General features: G+C 51.0%; 1 protein-coding gene and 1 non-coding gene across 2 annotated transcripts; both read left to right on the forward strand.

Annotated features, from left to right (window-relative positions):
- Positions 1-122: 122 nt before the first annotated feature.
- On the forward strand, positions 123-10,719 carry ENO2 (enolase 2). Its single transcript, XM_009566691.2, has 12 exons — positions 123-281; positions 3,306-3,397; positions 3,955-4,050; positions 4,348-4,406; positions 5,401-5,470; positions 5,642-5,775; positions 6,436-6,658; positions 7,118-7,315; positions 7,438-7,639; positions 7,845-7,953; positions 8,091-8,149; positions 9,761-10,719. The coding sequence occupies exons 2-12, from the start codon at positions 3,313-3,315 to the stop codon at positions 9,828-9,830; spliced, it is 1,305 nt and encodes a 434-aa protein (XP_009564986.1). The 5' UTR covers positions 123-281; positions 3,306-3,312; the 3' UTR covers positions 9,831-10,719.
- A 1,739-nt stretch (positions 10,720-12,458) lies between these two features.
- Positions 12,459-12,618, forward strand: LOC128851039 (U1 spliceosomal RNA). Its single transcript, XR_008448328.1, has one exon. It is a non-coding gene; the product is annotated as a U1 spliceosomal RNA (small nuclear RNA).
- The last annotated feature ends 4,765 nt before the right edge of the window (positions 12,619-17,383 follow it).

Genomic DNA, 17,383 nt, shown 5'->3' on the forward strand with positions numbered 1-17,383 from the left:
CCTCATCTGTCTGTGTCTATCCCCTGCCTGTCTCTCTCTCGTTCCCTCTCCATCCTCTACGTGCTGTTTGCAAAGCTGTGCTAAATCCTGACTCATCGCAGCTCTGGGTCACATGCTGCCGTCCCGGCCCTATCAGGGGCGTCTCCATCCTGCTGCTGCTGCAGCCGTTGGCTTAGAGGACACATCATCTCCCCTTGAGGTCCTGCATCCCTCCTCAGCTCCGTCCTCTCTCCTTTCTACCAGCACTTTCTCAGTCTCCTGTTCACCCCTGCCCTAGGAAGGTAAGTGTCTCCCCACGGCCAGCATCCCCTTTGACGGTTCGCGTGTTTCTGCTCCTCTCCCTGTGCCCTCCAAACTCCACACGCACTTTGGGATCCCCGCGGAGAAGGACCACGGTGAGCGGCATCACCAAACTAAACTCCCCTCACTTCTTCCCCCTGATCCTTCCACCTCTTTTCTCCTCACCTCCACCCTTCTCACTTTTCTTTCCAGGTAGTCCCCTCCTTCCTTAGCCTTGGCGAGCATCAGTTCAGACTTGAACCTAGGGAATCGCTGGGGAGGGATGGGGGGGGGGGGCGGTGGAGGAGTAACCATCAGGGCTTGGCGGTGGCCCCAAGGGCACTGCCTGGAGGTGCTGCGGGATGGGGCTTTCCCTGGGGGAGCGGGGTGGTGGTGGGGAAGGGGCAAAGCTCCGCTTGGGCACTGCTGGGGTAAAGACCCAGCTTCAGAGCAGAACAGCCCCCCAGGCTCCCGAGGTGTTGACATCAACACAGGCGCTCAGCCAGGTCCCAGGGAGAGGGAGGGGTGGAGAGAGGGAGGGATGGATAGAGGGAGGGATGGAGAGAGGGAGGGAGGAGAGGAGGTGTTATCTTCTCTGCACAGCCCCCCAGCATACAGGGGGAGGGGGCAGCGGGGGGAGGAAATGACAGGCAAGCAATAGCTGCATCAGCCACACTGCAGCAGTGCGGGCTTCCCGGTGCAGAGCCCAGCCCGGGGAATTGCAGCAGCACAGGGACTCGTGGCAGTGGCTTGGGGGAAAGGTCGTCGCCACGCTGGCCCACCTGGCAGAGAGGGGGAATTGCTGCAGCACAAACGATAACCTGGTGACGTGCAGCACCACGAAGCAGTGCCAGTCTCCCAGCGTGTCCTGCTCAGCCCCTGTTCGAGGGAGGCTGCCCAGCCTCCAGCCTGGCTCCTCTCTCCTCCCCGCTGTGGTCTACTGGCTCCTGCCTATGGCTCTATCCCAATCCCTTATCCCAGCTTATCCGCCTCTGACCTCCTTTCAGGACAGTGCTGATGATGCTGGGGATTTCAGGGTGGTTCTTTGCACTGTTCAAAGGAGGGCAAATGGGGCAGTGACACAAGCTGAGAAAGCAGTGTGAAGGACTAGACAGGAGATAAAGTGAGTAATGGGTATTGGGCAGGCAAGGCTGGATTTGGGCTTGTCATTTGGCTTCCTTGGACCTGGCCCCAACGGGGGCAAGCGGACGTGGGCAACATTACTGCGTAACCAGAGAGGCACTGCATCTGGCACAGGTCTTGCTGTCATAGAGCACTTTACTGGGGTCTTGCTCCCCTCTGCCCTGTGGAGGCTGCTGGGGCATGGCCCCAACATGGCACTGCTGCAAAGGAAGCTCACAGCTGCGTGGGCACGGCTCTGGAGGAAGTTCCCGTGGCTTGTGCCAGATGGAGTGAGGAGCAGTGCCAAAGCGGCTGATGGGGGATTCCAGCCCAGATGGACATGGCGGAGGGCCTCACACAGGCTACAGAATCTTGGTGTTGCTGACTGAAACTCCCCAATATGGGCAGCTCCTGCTCAAACTTCAGAGCAGTGCAATTTCCTCATGTCCATGTGATTTCCACCCACCCAAGGCAATGGGGTTGAGAGCCGACTGGCTTCCCCCTGGCTGCTTCTTAGCTCTGCTCAGCGCTGTGACGTGCTCTTTGCAGCATCGCCCTGCCCCATGCTGAGCCCCTGTGCTGGCCGTACCCCTGACAGATGCTCACACGCACCACAGAGTGGTTCTGGTTGGGGCAAAATGCCCACTTCCCCCGGCTTCTGCACTGAGCTTCACAGTGGTTCACAGTGGTTCAGCTCTGCTCAGGGTTGAATAAATTATCTGTGGGAGCCAGGGGAGGAAAATCTGGCGAGGGCGTGAGGTGGCGCGTGCCTGGCTGCTGCTCCCTCTGGGGGGGATGCAGCTCCCCAGCACTGCGTGGCCCCACAGCTGAGGGAGTACAGAGTGGGATGGGGGTGGACATAAGCTATTTTGGACTCCCTAGGGAGCAAGCTTCAGCAAGAGAAGCTCCTTCAAACAGCTGTCCTCACCCACCAGCCTGTTTTCTGCTTCAGGTTTTACTAGGTGCATCCAAAATGCCAGGTTTCCTCATCCCTTCTCATGCTACAGAGATGCCTCCCGGTCCCATCTGCTTCCTCATGTCAGGAGCAGAGCGAAGGGTTGGAAGCTGGACCCAGTCTCTGTGTTTGTGCAGGGCCATATTCCCTCCATCCCTCCCTCCCTTCCCATCCCTCTCACCCACGTCAGAAGGCACCTCTGCCTTCAGCAAAATGGCTCCTCTGTCTGGTGGCCTCCTCTGCGCTCCCGCCGCCTCAGCACAGCCTGGGCTGGCGGTTCAAGGGGGAGACAGGAAGGCTGAGTGGGATGCTTGGATGGGGGCTGTGGGAGCTGGGCTAGGGTTGGAAAGGGGCTGAGGGTCCTCAAGGCCATCCATGTGCGGCTCTGCCCCAGGCAGCCACTGCTTGGCTGGCTCCCTGCCCGCATATAGGCACAGCAGCCACTCGCTGCCCAACCCTGGCACGGACCATCCTCTCCCCCTAGGCAAGCAGAAGGGAGACACCGGGAGCTGGTGCGCCATCCTTGGTGCCAGGACTTCCCTGGCTGATCCCTCCCTCTCTGCTGCCCAGCGATCCGGTGGCATCCTCCTGTCTCTGCCAGCCAGGCTTGTGTCGGGAGCTTGGAGATGGAGCAAGGCTCAGCCATGGCACAGGGAGAGGAAACAGTTCAGCTCCTAGTTTGTCATCTGCAGCAAAGGGACAGAATAAATTCAAAGAGATAACCAGCTCCTAGACAAAATGTGGATAGATTCCCACATTTTGGGGGGATCTGGGTTTTAATAGCAATTTCTAAGTTTCCTTGAGCCAATAGTTTCAGCTCCAGCTCCTAAGGTCGCTCTCTTTTGATCTCCCTTCTTTCTCTTGGTGCTTTGTCTAGACATTAGAAGGGTGAGCACCATGTCGCGGGGTCTCTCGGAGCTGAATGTATTCTGTCCTTTCCTCTCCACAGAGTCACCATGGCAGTCGAGCGGATCCATGCCCGTGAGATCCTGGACTCCCGTGGGAACCCCACGGTTGAGGTGGACCTGTACACACACAAAGGTATGTGGGTGAGGACCAGAGATGGAGGAGAATTCCTGCCCACCTTGGCAGAGCTGGTGCTGGACGGCACACTCTGCCAAGAGCTTGGAGTGTCTTCTCCTGGCAGAGGGCAAGCCAGGGGAAGAGGCAAGACACCAAACCACTGCTTGTGCATGTGCTCAGCAACTTCACACACGTGCCAGGCAAATCACATTGCGACAGCGGCATGTATGTGCATGAGTGTCTCAACTGGAGGAGCCGCACCTGCGCTGGGCCTAAAGCTCAGTGGGCTGGGGGGTGAGAAGTAGTGAGGGGCCAGAGCAGGCATCTCACCAGTCTCTTGTCTCTTCACCAAGGCAGAAACCCTGCCTCAGTCTGAGGGGGAGGAAGCTGCTCCACCTCTGAGAGATGCTCCACCTCTGAGAAGACCAGTCATGTGCAGCCAGCCAGCAGAGCCATCCATTTGCACAAGCGGTTGCCACATCCTTTCCCTCAAAAGTAGGACAGAAGCAGGTGCTCGAGGGCTTTCCCTCCTTTTCACCCTCTCCTTGTCTCACACCTGTTTTGCTGTTTCCCAGGCATGTTTCGAGCAGCGGTCCCCAGCGGTGCATCCACTGGTATCTATGAAGCGTTGGAGCTGCGAGACAATGACAAGTCTCGTTTCCTTGGAAAAGGTGAGGAGATCCCTGCTCCTCATACCATCCCTGGGGCTTGCTGTACATCGGGTTTTGCCAGAGGGTACCACTCGTCCTCTGGCGTGACGTAGATGTGTCCCACTGCCTTCAGGGAGACCACAGAGGCACAGACTTAGCATAAAGTGAAAGATCAGGCATCGATCTTCCCTTGCTGTCTCCCTTTCTCAGTCTCTCTATCAGTTCTGTCCCTCCCTCTTTCCATTCTCTTCTTTGCCTCAACCTCTCTTTCTCTCTCTCTCTCTCTCTTTCTCTTTCTCTGTCTCTTCCCTTCTTTAGGGGTCCTGCAGGCCGTGGATCATATCAACAGCACTGTCGCCCCAGCTCTCGTGGGCTCTGTAAGGATTTCTCTTTGTTTTCCCTTGTCCAAAACTTACTCTGGTCTGTCTCTGTTCCCTGATCTGTGTTTCTGCCTCTCTTCACCTCACTATGTAGACATAGTGATGCTCTCTGTGAACCGGGGCACACCCCTCCTGCCCTCCATGCCTGTCTGTGTCCACAGTGATCTTTTCTCTGTGTGGAAAGGATTTAATGCTACCCGGTCCACCGCAACACCTCTACCACCTAACTAGTCCCCTCAATGCTCCCTGTATAGCTCTCTCGCTCTTTCTAACGTGCTCCTCCTCAAGCACTGAACCTCACCCACGTCTGTGGCCTCAATCCCATTCATCCCACCCAGAATTCATGGTGTAACAAGCCATGATCGCACTGTGCGAGGTCTGGCAGCACCCACAGCACAGCCTTGAGGTGAGCCTGTTTACACCTGAAGACCTGGAGCCTGCTCTGAGGAGAGCTGAGCTGAAGCAACATGTTATACCACATCAGGAGCTTTGGCTGAGAGCCCAGCTCTCTCCACCCCTAAAACATACCCAGCCTGGTGAAGGGCTGCCTGTGTTGGGCTTAATTCTGTTCTCCACCTCGCTCCTAGGGATGGCTCCATCCAGTCTACATGCGTTTGCTTGGGGTTGAGCATGTGCTGTTGTTCTGCCTAGCTTCTGTGTGGCCACAGCACCACAAAGCTCCCTGGAAGCTTCCAAAAGGCTGGATAAATCCCCACGGGAGTCCTGTGTCCCCAGCAATGCATGGCCTTGCCTGGGCCGCAGCCGATTTCCTCTCCGGTGTGACTACATCTACACTGCGCTGCAGCAGCATCACCGTGCTTGCCTAACTTGACCAAGGCACTAATTGCCAGAGCTTTGTGTGTGTATGTTCCCCCACAAGCTAAAAAGGTCCCTGTACACCCAGCTTTTCCATCAATGCTTCCTTTCTTGCACACCAGAGCCAATGGCTCTTCTCAACATCCCCCTCTCAGGAACTGTTTCTTTTGTGCAGGGCCTCTCTGTGGTGGATCAAGAGAAGATAGACAATCTGATGCTTGAGATGGACGGCACAGAGAACAAATGTAATTCATTTCTCTTTTTTGGCCTGGGAAATAAAGAGCATGGGAGTCTGGAGGGCTGGAGTGGGGGCACTGTCAGAGCTGCGGTGAGCCCAAGGCTAGGTTGGCAAGGGGAGCCGTGGGGCAGGAGGTTGGTGCCTGAGAAGCCTAACTCCTCCTTGGTTTTGCCCACAGCCAAGTTTGGCGCCAATGCTATCCTGGGAGTTTCACTGGCCGTGTGCAAGGCAGGAGCTGCAGAGAAGGATGTCCCCCTGTACCGGCACATTGCTGATCTGGCTGGCAACTCTGATCTCATCCTTCCTGTGCCAGTAAGACTCCTCCATCCTTGATATCCACCTTCCGAATCTCCAAAAGAAACTTCCAAGGGTCTGTTGGGAGGTGGAGAAGGAGGGAATATAGGGCTGAAACATCAGCTGAGTGCACTGCACTTGTCAAGGAAGCAAACCTGTCAGGAAACGAGAGGCCTGAGGAGGATACAGCAGAGGTTGTGGTGGGGTTGCATGAGGATCTCACTCAGCACAAGAACAAAAGAGCATCGTGAACCCTCTGGGGTACAGTTCAAAATGAGGGAATGTGGTTTTTCACACCAGGGCTAGCTGCCCTATGAAACTATTTCACGAAGCAAGTTGTGGGTGCTAAAATTTTACTGGGGTCAAGAGAAAATTCCTGGAAAGAGAGATTTGATGTAACATTGCTGATAAGGACAGCACAGATAAACACACATAGCTCAGGAGATCTCTGAGAGGGAAACAGGTGGGAAAGTCCTCTCCAGCCATTTGCTTTGAGCCACTGTTGGAAGGAAGACACTAGGCTGTACGTGCTTTTTGTCTGGTGCATTGTAGCTGATGTGCTATGTCACCCTGTGGGATGTGGCATGAACGGGCATGGTGACTCCTCTGAGAGCCTCCTCTAGGTGGTGCCAAGATCGTTTCCTCCAGCTCTGATTCTCTTAACACCGACTTTTCTAGGCTTTCAACGTGATCAATGGGGGATCCCACGCAGGCAACAAACTGGCCATGCAGGAGTTCATGATCCTGCCTGTGGGAGCTGAAAGCTTCCGCGATGCTATGCGCATTGGGGCTGAAGTATATCACAACCTCAAGAGCGTTATCAAGGAGAAGTATGGCAAAGATGCTACTAATGTGGGTGATGAAGGAGGCTTTGCCCCCAACATCCTGGAGAACAGTGAAGGTGAGAGCCCTGCAAAGATGGGGCACCCTAGCCTGCAGTGCTGTGACTGGGACCCTTCTACACCCAGCTCACAGCATTCCCCAAACATTGGTTCGAAACATCATGCCTCAGTGCCGTTGATCCCCTGTGTTAGGGGATGTTTTCTAAGCTCCTTCTCTTTGAGATGGCCTTGATCTGTCACAGCCTCTCCATACAAACCTTCCATGTGTGCACAGACTTTTCCAAGGCCTTCTCCCCAGCTGTCATTGAGCTGCGGGATTGTATTTTATTTCCCCTTCGTCCCTTTGGATATGTCCTTCACAGCTCCTTGGCATGTTTCTGTTGCACTTTAGGCTCCTTTCTACCTCTTCCATCAGACCATCATACTGTCAGTGGCTTTCAGGGCCCTCCCCATAGGAGGTTCCCACTGAAAGGCAGAGCTCTCTGCATGGGCTCTGATTTCAACCCTCCTCCTCCCAGCTCTGGAGCTCCTCAAGGAAGCTATCGACAAGGCGGGCTACACAGACAAGATTGTTATTGGAATGGACGTGGCAGCCTCCGAGTTCTACCGTGATGGCAAATATGACCTGGACTTCAAGTCCCCGGATGACCCAAGCCGCTACATTTCTGCAGATGAGCTAGGCGACCTCTACCAAAGCTTTGTACGTGACTATCCAGGTGAGCTGCTGTGCTTAGCAGTAGGGAACCAGTCCTGGTGTTATATACTTAACAGGTGCATCCCCTCTGTCGGGTGGGAAGCAAGGCACCTTTGACTCATGCCTCTTCTGTTGTCCCTTCAGTGGTCTCCATTGAGGATCCCTTTGATCAAGATGACTGGGAGGCCTGGTCCAAGTTCACGGCCAATGTTGGGATTCAGATAGTGGGAGATGACCTGACAGTGACAAACCCAAAGCGCATAGAGCGAGCTGTTGAAGAGAAGGCCTGCAACTGCCTCTTGCTCAAAGTCAACCAGATTGGATCAGTCACAGAGGCCATCCAAGCGTGAGTCCAGCCTTTTGCCCTTGTCCTGCAGTAGGGTTGATGATGAAACAGGACAGGGTGTCACACTATCCATTGAATTAATAGATATTTGTCCCTACCAGAGCATAGGATGCTGAGGGTGGGGGGAAAAGATGCCTAGATCTCCCTCTGTGCAGGCAGTGATTATAAGAGCAGTCACTACTGACTGCGTTTCTTGCTCCTACAGCTGCAAGTTGGCCCAGGAGAATGGCTGGGGTGTGATGGTGAGCCACCGATCCGGGGAGACTGAAGACACTTTCATTGCTGATCTTGTCGTAGGACTGTGCACTGGACAGGTAGGTGAGACCCAGGCCACACATGGGCCTGGAGGAAAAGCAAAGGGGTGCGAAGGCAGAATCCCTGCCCTGCCATGGGAAACTGGTGCAAGTTACAACAGTGTCTTACAGTGTTTGTTTTGGGGAATGCTTTACAGATAAAGACGGGTGCTCCCTGCAGGTCTGAACGCCTGGCTAAATACAACCAGCTCATGAGGTAAGGGGCTTCAGGGATAGGAGAACAGAAGAGAGGATGGGGGAGTGACTAATTGGAATGGGAGGAGATGAAAGCCCAATGGTAGAAGGAGCTGGTGGGGAAAATGTTATGAAGAAAAAGCACAGAGATAAAAGTAGGATCCCAGGGAGGTTTCTGGAGCACACTCCTTCCCTCCTCCTTGGCATGAGAGTGCAGCCCCACAGGCACAACAGCTGGCAGGAGCTGAGCTCCTCCAGCCCATGTCAGCTTCCTGGCCAATGTGCCATGGCTGATCTGGCACCCTGGTGCCTCTGATCATAGAATGATTAAGGTTGAAAAAGACCTCTAAGATCATCCAGTCCAACTGTCAGACCAACACCACCATGCTGACTAAACCATGTCCCAAAGTACCATGTCTACACACTTTTTGAACACATCCAGGTATGGAGACTCCACCACTTTCCTGGGCAGCCTGTGCCAATGCTTCACCACTCTTTCAGTAAAGAAATTTTCCCTAATATCCCATCTAAACCTCCCCTGGTGCAACTTGAGACCATTTCCTTTCATCCTATTGCTAGTTCCTTGGAAGAAGAGAACTGCACTTGCCTCACCACAACTTCCTTTCAGGCTCTTGTAGAGAGCAATAAGGTCTCCCCTCAGCCTCCTCCTCTCCAGGCTAAACAACCCCATTTCCCTCAGCTTCCCTTTAAGACTTGTACTCCAGACCCTTCACCAGCCTCGTTGCCTTCCTCTGGACATGCTCCAGGATCTCAATGTCCTTGTAGTGAGGGGCTCAAATCTGAATACAGGATTTGAGATGCAGCCTCACCAGTCCTGAATACAAGGGGAGAATCACTTCACAGGTCCTGCTGGCCCTACCATTTCTGATACAAGCCAGGATGCTATTGGCTTCTTGGCCACCTGGGCCACTGGTGTCTCACGTTCAGATGGCTGCTGACCAGCACCCTCAAGTCCTTTTCCACCAGGCAGCTTGCCAGCCACTCTTCCCAAAGCATATGTCGTTGCATGGGATTGTTGTGATTGAAGTGCAGGTCCCAGCACTCGGCCTTGTTAAACCTCATACAACTGACCTCAGCCTATCAATCCAGCCTGTCCAGATCCCTCTGCAGAGCCTTGCTACCTTTGAGCAGATCGACACTCCCACCCAATTTGGTGTCATCTGCAAAGTCACTGAGGGAGCACTCAATCCCCTCATGCAGATAACTAAGGAAGATATTAAACAAGACTGGCCCCAACACCAAGCCCAGGGGAACACCATTTGTCACCGGCCACCGATTCGATCTAGCTCCATTGACCACAACTCTCTGGGCTCAGCCTTCCACACAGTTTTTCACCCAACAAAGAGTACACCTGTCCAAGTCATGATCCACCATATTCTCTAGGAGAATGTTGTGGGAGACAGCATGAAATGCTTTACTAAAGTGCAGTGCAGGCAGACAACACAGCCTTTCCCTAAACCTCTAGGTGGTCCACCTGGTTGTAGAAGATTGGGTTGGTTAAGCAGGACCTTCCTTTCACAAACCCATGCTGGCTGGGCCTGATTCCCTGATGGTGCTGTGATGCTCCCTCCCAGCAAGGACCTGATATGTGCTGTTTCTCTCTTTCCTGCAGGATTGAGGAAGAGCTTGGCGATGAAGCACGCTTTGCTGGACACAACTTTCGCAACCCAAGTGTTCTTTGAACATTTTCCCTGGGACACAGCCACCTTGATGCTCTTTCCCACCTCACAGACTCTGAAGCCCCCTTCCCTCCACTGCTCCCTTTTTTGCTCTTTCTCCCTCCTCCGCCACTCAGTCCCCTGTCACCTCAAACCCTCTCGAGTTCAGGTGTCCCCAGCTAGATGTACCCAGGTGAAGGATGAGAGAGAGGCCTACACCCTCTCCCATGCTTTGAGGTCATAAGCATTTCTGGATGTAGGCGTTGTGTGTCTCTTGTTTCTTGTGCAGGGCCACGTCTGAGCCACTGTGTTCACGGGTTAGACTGCAGGACCGTGCTACCCAGTGTGCTTCCCTTGTACACTGAAGCACAAGCAGTGAACATATGTACTTGGAGAATACGTGAACATATGGTGTGTTTGGAGAAGTGTCGCACCTGTAGCTGTGTTTGGACGAGTGTCGCCAGTGGCTCGCTCTCGTTGTGCATGTGTGTAGGTGTATGTGTACTGGCCTACAGCGTCCTTGTGCCCCAAGTGTGTGTTTGCGCTGAGCCCTGGTGGGACCCAAGTGTCCCCTCCTTCCACCCTGAGTGCCGTGCTGTGTTGGGCTGTGCTTGCCAGCATCTTAGCATTGAAGTGCACTGCTGTCCCTCACTGGGTGTGCGTGTGCATGTGCTGTCAGTCTCCAGGTCAGCACGTAGTACTGTGGGGTGATAAATTAAAACACATCCGTAAACCAACCCATGCTCTCATTTGCTTCTTGTGATGTTTTTCTCTCTGTTTCCTTCCCTCTTGCACTTCTTCACCCTCTTTTCTGCCCGTAATGTCTGCCTCACCTTCTGAACAGCCCACGCTCAGCTGAGCAACAGACAAACTACAGATCCCTAAACTCAATTAAAATGTATTTCACACCTGAGTTGCCCGTCTTGGCCTGATGTTTCTCTCTACATGCCAATGTTTGGAAAACAGGGACGTTTTTCCATCAGAGCAGGAGAAGCTCATGTAGAAAGGTAACAAAAGCAAGCAGAGGGGACTGCCAAGAGAAAGAAAACTCTCAGTTACCCCCACCTTCTTTCACAACGTTGTCCTACATCCAGACTGCTCTGTTGGCCACCCAGCAGGGGAACACGGAGGGAAAGGCAGATGGGGAGGTGGGAATTGTCCCTACCTTCTCCACCAAACCATGCTGCATGAAGATTTGCTGTGCAAGGATTTTAATTGTGCCCTTCTATGATGTAAAGATTTCAGAGTCAGCCACAAGCCAGCTACCCACTGGAGCCAAGTGATGGTACACTGGAACTGCAAGTCTTTGAAGAGAAAAAGTGAATCCTCTTTTGTCAAAACAGGCTTGCAGAATCGTGAATAGGGGGGTAGGTGGGAAGTCAGTCTCTCTCAGCTCCATCTTGTTTCACAAGGCAACACAGCAGTACTTGGGAAAAGCAGTCTGTGCTCCAGCCGATGCCCCAACAGACTGAGTGCCAACAAACCCCAGCGTCTCCTCAACAGTGTTATTTTGGATGGACTCCAACAAAGGCAGGAGGCTGCGGGGTTCTACAGTGAGAGATCTGACCCAAGCCATGATGGAGAATAAATGGTAAACCCACCTTGTTCACTGATCTCAGTTCATGTCCGTAGCCCATCTATGTAGCAGGGCACACCGATGTTCTGCAGACCCCCTGCCCCACCTCACTAGAGTTTCCAGACCATTGCTTAAGCCACACTGCCTTGTCTTTTTTTATGAGCAACAGTAACGACTGAGGTTGCTCAGCAAGTCTCAAGCCTCTTCAACTGTGTCCTGTTGCAGGCTTTAAAATTAGAAGACGATGCTTTAGAACATTGACATTTCGCTGCTGATTCTTTACTAAATAGCATAGAAAAGGGAGTAAGATCAAGAAGGGAAGACAAAGGTTATGTCACACATGCCCAGAACAGAAAAGAAGATGGGAGGGAGAGTGCAAGGGTAGAAGCAGGATTGGTTTCTTGGGGATTGCTAGTATATACTGAACAAATCCTGATGGTAATGAATCGCTTGTGTCTTAGCTGCAGGCCACCTCTCGCCTATGGGCTCTCTGAGGTACCCCATCAGCCTCTTGGAGCAGCAGTACTAAACTCACCCCAAACCCAAACGCTGCACCTTTCTTGAGATAAAGAACCGTATATTCTTCAGTCCAATAAACTGAGTTGACTTGTACCACAAGAGGATTACTCCTCTGTATAAACCCAATGTGGCTAGTCCAGCTGATCTGCGATACTTTGACTCAGAGGTCAACTAAGAAGCCATTTCCACCTCAATCGCCCAGACACCTGACCCAGCAGCTCCAATGCTGCAGATACATTTTTAGGACTTTCTTACACACCAGCTGAAGAGGGCATCTAAGTTTTATAAGAGCTTTGAAAAGCCAGATTTTAACTGAATGGGTTTTTAAGTTTGTTTTTCTTCTCTCTCTTTTCTTTTTTTTTTTTTTTTTTTTTTTTTTTTAAAGATTTATACTGTCCTTTGCATACGGTTTAACACCAAGTTGCATCAGGGGAGGTTCAGATTAGACATTAGGAAAAATTTCTTCACCAGAAGGGTTATTGGGCACTGCGATGCTGTTAAAAGGCCAAACTCAATAATCAATGCCAATCTGATTATTAAGCAGGTATACCTGCTTGATATATACCTGGCAGGGGAGACACCATGATCAGGCAGGTGGTTTTCCCAGGGCGAGGCTCATCCCTTGCACTCTAGCTGTGCTGACCCCTGCAATTTCCCCAAATGTGGGAAATCTGACTCATCATTTGTGGTAGTGGGAGACTACGTTCACGACTTTTATTTATTATTTTTTAAGGAGAAATTTCTTCTCAATGAGGGTGGTGAGGCACTGGCACAGGTTGCCCAGGGAAGTTGTGGGTGCCCCATCCCTGGAGGTGCTCAAGGCCAGGTTGGATGGGGCTTTGAGCAGCCTGATCCAGTGGGATGTGTCTCTGCCCATGGCAGGGGGGTTGGAACTGGATGGTCCTTAAGGTCCCTTCCAACCCAAACTATTCCACAATTCTATGATTCTATGATCCTTTGTAATGTGCCACCAGGCACACTGGGGATCATTCTGCCTAGGGTGTGCAATTATTGAGGCTGGTTACATGATTTCTATACTGGTTAAACATTCATATAGATTCTGGGAAACACGTCACATATTCTTCTTCCTCCTGGAATAGGTGTGTCTATCATAATCAGTTCCCAGGCTCCTCTTCAACGTTGCATCTGGTCCTGGTCCCTGTTATCTCGCTTAATTAGATACAGTCACATTCTTGCCACATTCTTTCTAACTGCAGCCTTGCTAAAAGTCCTCCTTAAGCATCAGTATCCAGGCACAGGAGAGCTAAAAGTTATTATTCAAGCTAATCCTACATTTTGTTCTAAAATCACAAAATCTATACATAATATTCAAATATATAATAGGTTGGCAACTTATAACAAATAATTTCTTCCTTCAGCTGTCAGAGGCTGCCCACGGAGTCCCCATTGGTAGAGTGGTAGAGTCCCCATTGCTGGAGGTATTTAAGAGATGGGCAGATGAGGTGCTCAGGGATCTGGTTTAGTAGGGGCCAGGTAAGGCTGGACTCATGATCTCAAACGTCTTTTCCAACTAAGTGATTCTATGAAAGCCAAGGCATTCAGCTCCACACCTCAGGCCCACGTGTGGACACTGGGGGCAGGAAGACGGAGGTGCTGCTGCTGGGGCTTGCGAACGGTGTGGCTCCTGCTGAGGAAGTATAGAATCACAGAACCATAGAATCATTACGTTGGAAAAGACCCTTGAGATCATTCAGTCCAATCATACCTGTTCACTACTAAACCAGATCCCCAAGCACCTCATCCACCTGCCTTTTAAACACCTCCATGGATGGGAACTCAACAACCTCCCTGGGCAGGTTTTCTTGAAATAAAGTTTCCAAACGTTTATATTCCAAGAACATCTCCCGTCCCCCAGATCTGGTTGTCTCTTTTTGTGCAAGGGAGAAAGGGAAGCACCCAGGGTGGTCTGGTTGCCTGGTTAAACACACCCAGGGTGGTTTCTGTTACCTGGTTACACGCACCCAGGGTGGTCTGGTTACCTGGTTGAACACACCCAGGGTGGTCTGTGTTACCTGATTAAATGCACCCAGTGTGGTCTGGTTACCTGGTTGAACACACCCAGGGTGGTCTGGTTACCTGGTTAAAAACAGCAATGCCATAACAGCAGGGAAACTGTACATACACCCCAACATTGGGGGAAGGATTGGATAGCGAAGAGTTACAGCCAGTGAAGAACTGGCATGTGCTGGTGTCAGAGAAGACGCGTGAAAGCACTGAGGCGATGAGAATGCATTGCGCCGTAGCAGTGCCTCACCTTGGTGCCTTTCCTAAATTAAAAGAGTTTGTCACCTATGGCACAATGACGGATATATGACTCTGGTATGTTTACTTGGGTCACTGCAAATATTTATCCTCAGCCAATGCATCATAAGATACACGTTGCTTTCTCTTTGCCTCAGTGGCAGACATGTGGTTATAGTTTCTTTGTGGCAGAAATGCCCTAACCCATTGCTATTCCCACACTCGAAGACTCCCGTTTTATGAGCTGTTGTCTCCATCAGATTGCTGTACAATGTGCATTCAATCAGAGCATGAGGAGCAGCACAGGGATGGGCTGGAGATGCGATGACAATATCTGTGAAGGGAAATGTTTGTTGGATTGCCTTTCTTTTACATCTCAAATCATACTCTGTTTAGATTACATTTTCTAAGCTCTTAGAGGGATAATTTAACACTTAGCCTTCCTGAAGCCTGCAGAATTGTTCTTTGATTTCTAAATAGCTGCATGTGCCCACGCAGGAGCTGGAAGGGAGATGTCACTGGATGAGGCTTGTAGAGCGCACAGGGAAGCCTTAATGACTAAGAGCTACTGAATTTCTCTGATATCTTTTTGTCTCTCCCAAGAATAATAGGGTGGTGTTCAGCCTTGGGAAACCACCAGCTTTAACATAGGAGGCTGGCTGAGACATTCTTCTGTTGAACATCTGACAAGAAATCAAAACTTTGGGTGCTGGGTAATTCCTATAAGGTGCTGGGCACCTTATTTGAGTGAAGAAGAGTATTAGGCTCTGTTGCTGGAAGAGTAGATGCGGACAGCATGGACAGGTTGTCAGGAGTACATTATGAAGCTCACTCAGTGGGCAAAGATCAGCTTAGCAGACAATTGCATGTCTCGATGTGGAAACAGCTAATTGTGTGCTGTTCCATGCATGGGGGAGATAACCCCCCACGTAAATGTTGGATGTAAATGGATGAACTGCATGCATCTTAGGGGTCTCTGCTGGCAGAGTGCATATCCTGCCATGCCTCAGAAATCAGCTGTGCAGCTATGACAGACCGGCACATCTAGTGGATAACTGAACTGGGGTGATGGGTAAGGTTACCACCCTTGCCCCCCACTTCTAGAAGATGCTAGAGTGCACATGAATAAACTTCCATGATTAACATGTCCTGAGCTGCAGCCCAGGCCCAACTGGCTTGATTAAATGGTAAACTGAGGTAGCTCATTGTTTACCAGTCACTGAGCATCTCAGCCAAGGGGGGACACATTGCTGGTAGGCTGGTGAGACTGCAGCAACAAGGTTTGTAACCTTCTTGGTGTTTCATTACCAACAAATACCAGTTTGCAGGTATTATTTGTGTGAGGCTGAGAAAGCAAACCAGGAGAAGCCATTCCAGATAGTCCTTGTTGGTTTCTGGCTTGGAGAAGGACTTTCCCTAGGCCTAGCGCAGACTGGAGGTCTTGCTTGATTATTCTTTTCATCGAGGACGCTACTATGAGCTGTACATCAAAAAGGGCAACGGGGGTTCTGTGTATTTTTATAATTGGAGCTTCATTGAGAGATTGAGATGGGAAGGAATATCCAGAGGTCTTCAAGTTCCTGCTCACAACAGGGCTGACCCCAGACCTAGATCAGGCTGCTCAGGGCCTTGGCCAGGCGGCTCCTGATCATGTCCAAGGGGGATATTCTCCATCCCCTCTGGGCACTGGAGCCAGTGCTGAGCCACCCCATGGAGGAGGTTTCCCCTTGTTGCAAATTTTATAATCATTTTGCTATGCATCCATCAGAATAGCTTCGCTCTGACTTGTCTGTATACTCTTCCCCCCAAAAAAGAAAGAGCTGAAGAGAGTACTTAGTTCCCCTTTAACCTTTCTCTACTCTAGACTGAAAGAATCATCTCCTTCAGCCTCCCCTTGCATGCTACAGGCTCCAGCACCATAACTGTTTCATCGCACCTCTACAGGACTCTGTCCAGTTCATCACCATCTCTCTCATGCTCTGTTTCTGCAAGTAGGCTACATGCCAGCCAAGGCCTCTTGTTTCACAGGCTACTGCCTCTCCCCTGATAGAAATGGAAAGCAGTGGGACCATGCAGCTGGAGATACCTCATGAGGCAGCGTGTTCCATATCCCTGCTCCGATAGAGGATCAGCTGCACCCCAGCAAACTTGGTATCTGCTCATTGATCCTCCTGGCTGGATCACAGATTCACCAGTCATTCATCCATCCAGAGAGGATCCAGCTACTAATGCTGTATCTTTGATTTGCTCAAGGTCTTCAACCTGTTGATTTCAAAGGTGAGATAATTCACCCCTGTGTTCTGCAGCCAGTCCGCCTTGGTCTCTCCACATGAGCACACATGACCATTTTTATTTCTCTTGTCTATTTTCCACTTATGCTAACCATGCTGGATCAGAATAAAGTTGGTCTTGCCTGGCAGCAGTTTGGCTATGAGGATTTCGGAGTGGGGAAGAGGAAATGGCTTGATGTCTTTGGGAAGGCTGGCAGAACCAAGCCTCCTGGTCACATCCTCCACAGACCGTCCTCACCAGCCACAGAACTAGGAAAGGTCCTGACCAGCTGCACTTGACTTCAGTAACTCGTCACTTTTATCTCCCTGTCCAAAAACCTTAACAGAGTAAATACAATTATTTCTGAAAGGGAATGGCCAAAAAACCTTGGCCAGCAGTGGAGATGCTGCTTATTGTCCACAAGTGAAACCTCAAAAGTCAGGATTAGACAAATGCAAATTGTTACCTTGTCCCCCTGGTCCGGCTTCTCTTGTAAATCCTCTCTGATATCCTTTCATAAACTAAGACAGCAGAATTTACAGGAGACAGACCTCCTTTGGTGAAATAATGCTAAACCTTGTAAGGTTTCCATAAGGCATTAGGTTGCCTGCCTCTTCTCTTATGGAAATAATAAATTACACTAAAATCTTGATAATAAATTTAACATTTGTTTAAGTCAAATTTTTGAACTTAAGCAACTGACACGGTTATGGGAGAACATGACATGAAAACCATTCAGGGCTTGACTTTGTGGTTAAATAAACTTGGTGTCACCTGTTAGTGATCCAGAAGACCTTGGGACTGATGCAAAACCAACCACTGTAGCTTTTCACAGCGGCTTTTCCCAACACCGCAAACCTTAGGGATATGGATACTTTGTTTAGCATCCCGAAAACAGGGATTTTGACAAGACCTTCGTTCTTCGTGAACCATCACTTTGGCCTCCAAG

The sequence above is a fragment of the Cuculus canorus genome, chromosome 1 (assembly GCF_017976375.1).
Source record: "Cuculus canorus isolate bCucCan1 chromosome 1, bCucCan1.pri, whole genome shotgun sequence".
Taxonomy (NCBI): domain Eukaryota; kingdom Metazoa; phylum Chordata; class Aves; order Cuculiformes; family Cuculidae; genus Cuculus; species Cuculus canorus.

What these genes read in the sequence shown, in the direction of transcription:
- ENO2 (XM_009566691.2), top strand. Translation starts at nt 3,313, where the DNA reads ATGGCAGTCGAGCGGATCCATGCCCGTGAGATCCTGGACTCCCGTGGG. An exon ending in CTTTGTACGTGACTATCCAG is followed by an intron (nt 7,316 to 7,437) that starts GTGAGCTGCTGT and finishes TTGTCCCTTCAG; the next exon opens with TGGTCTCCATTGAGGATCCC. An exon ending in AAATACAACCAGCTCATGAG is followed by an intron (nt 8,150 to 9,760) that starts GTAAGGGGCTTC and finishes TCTTTCCTGCAG; the next exon opens with GATTGAGGAAGAGCTTGGCG.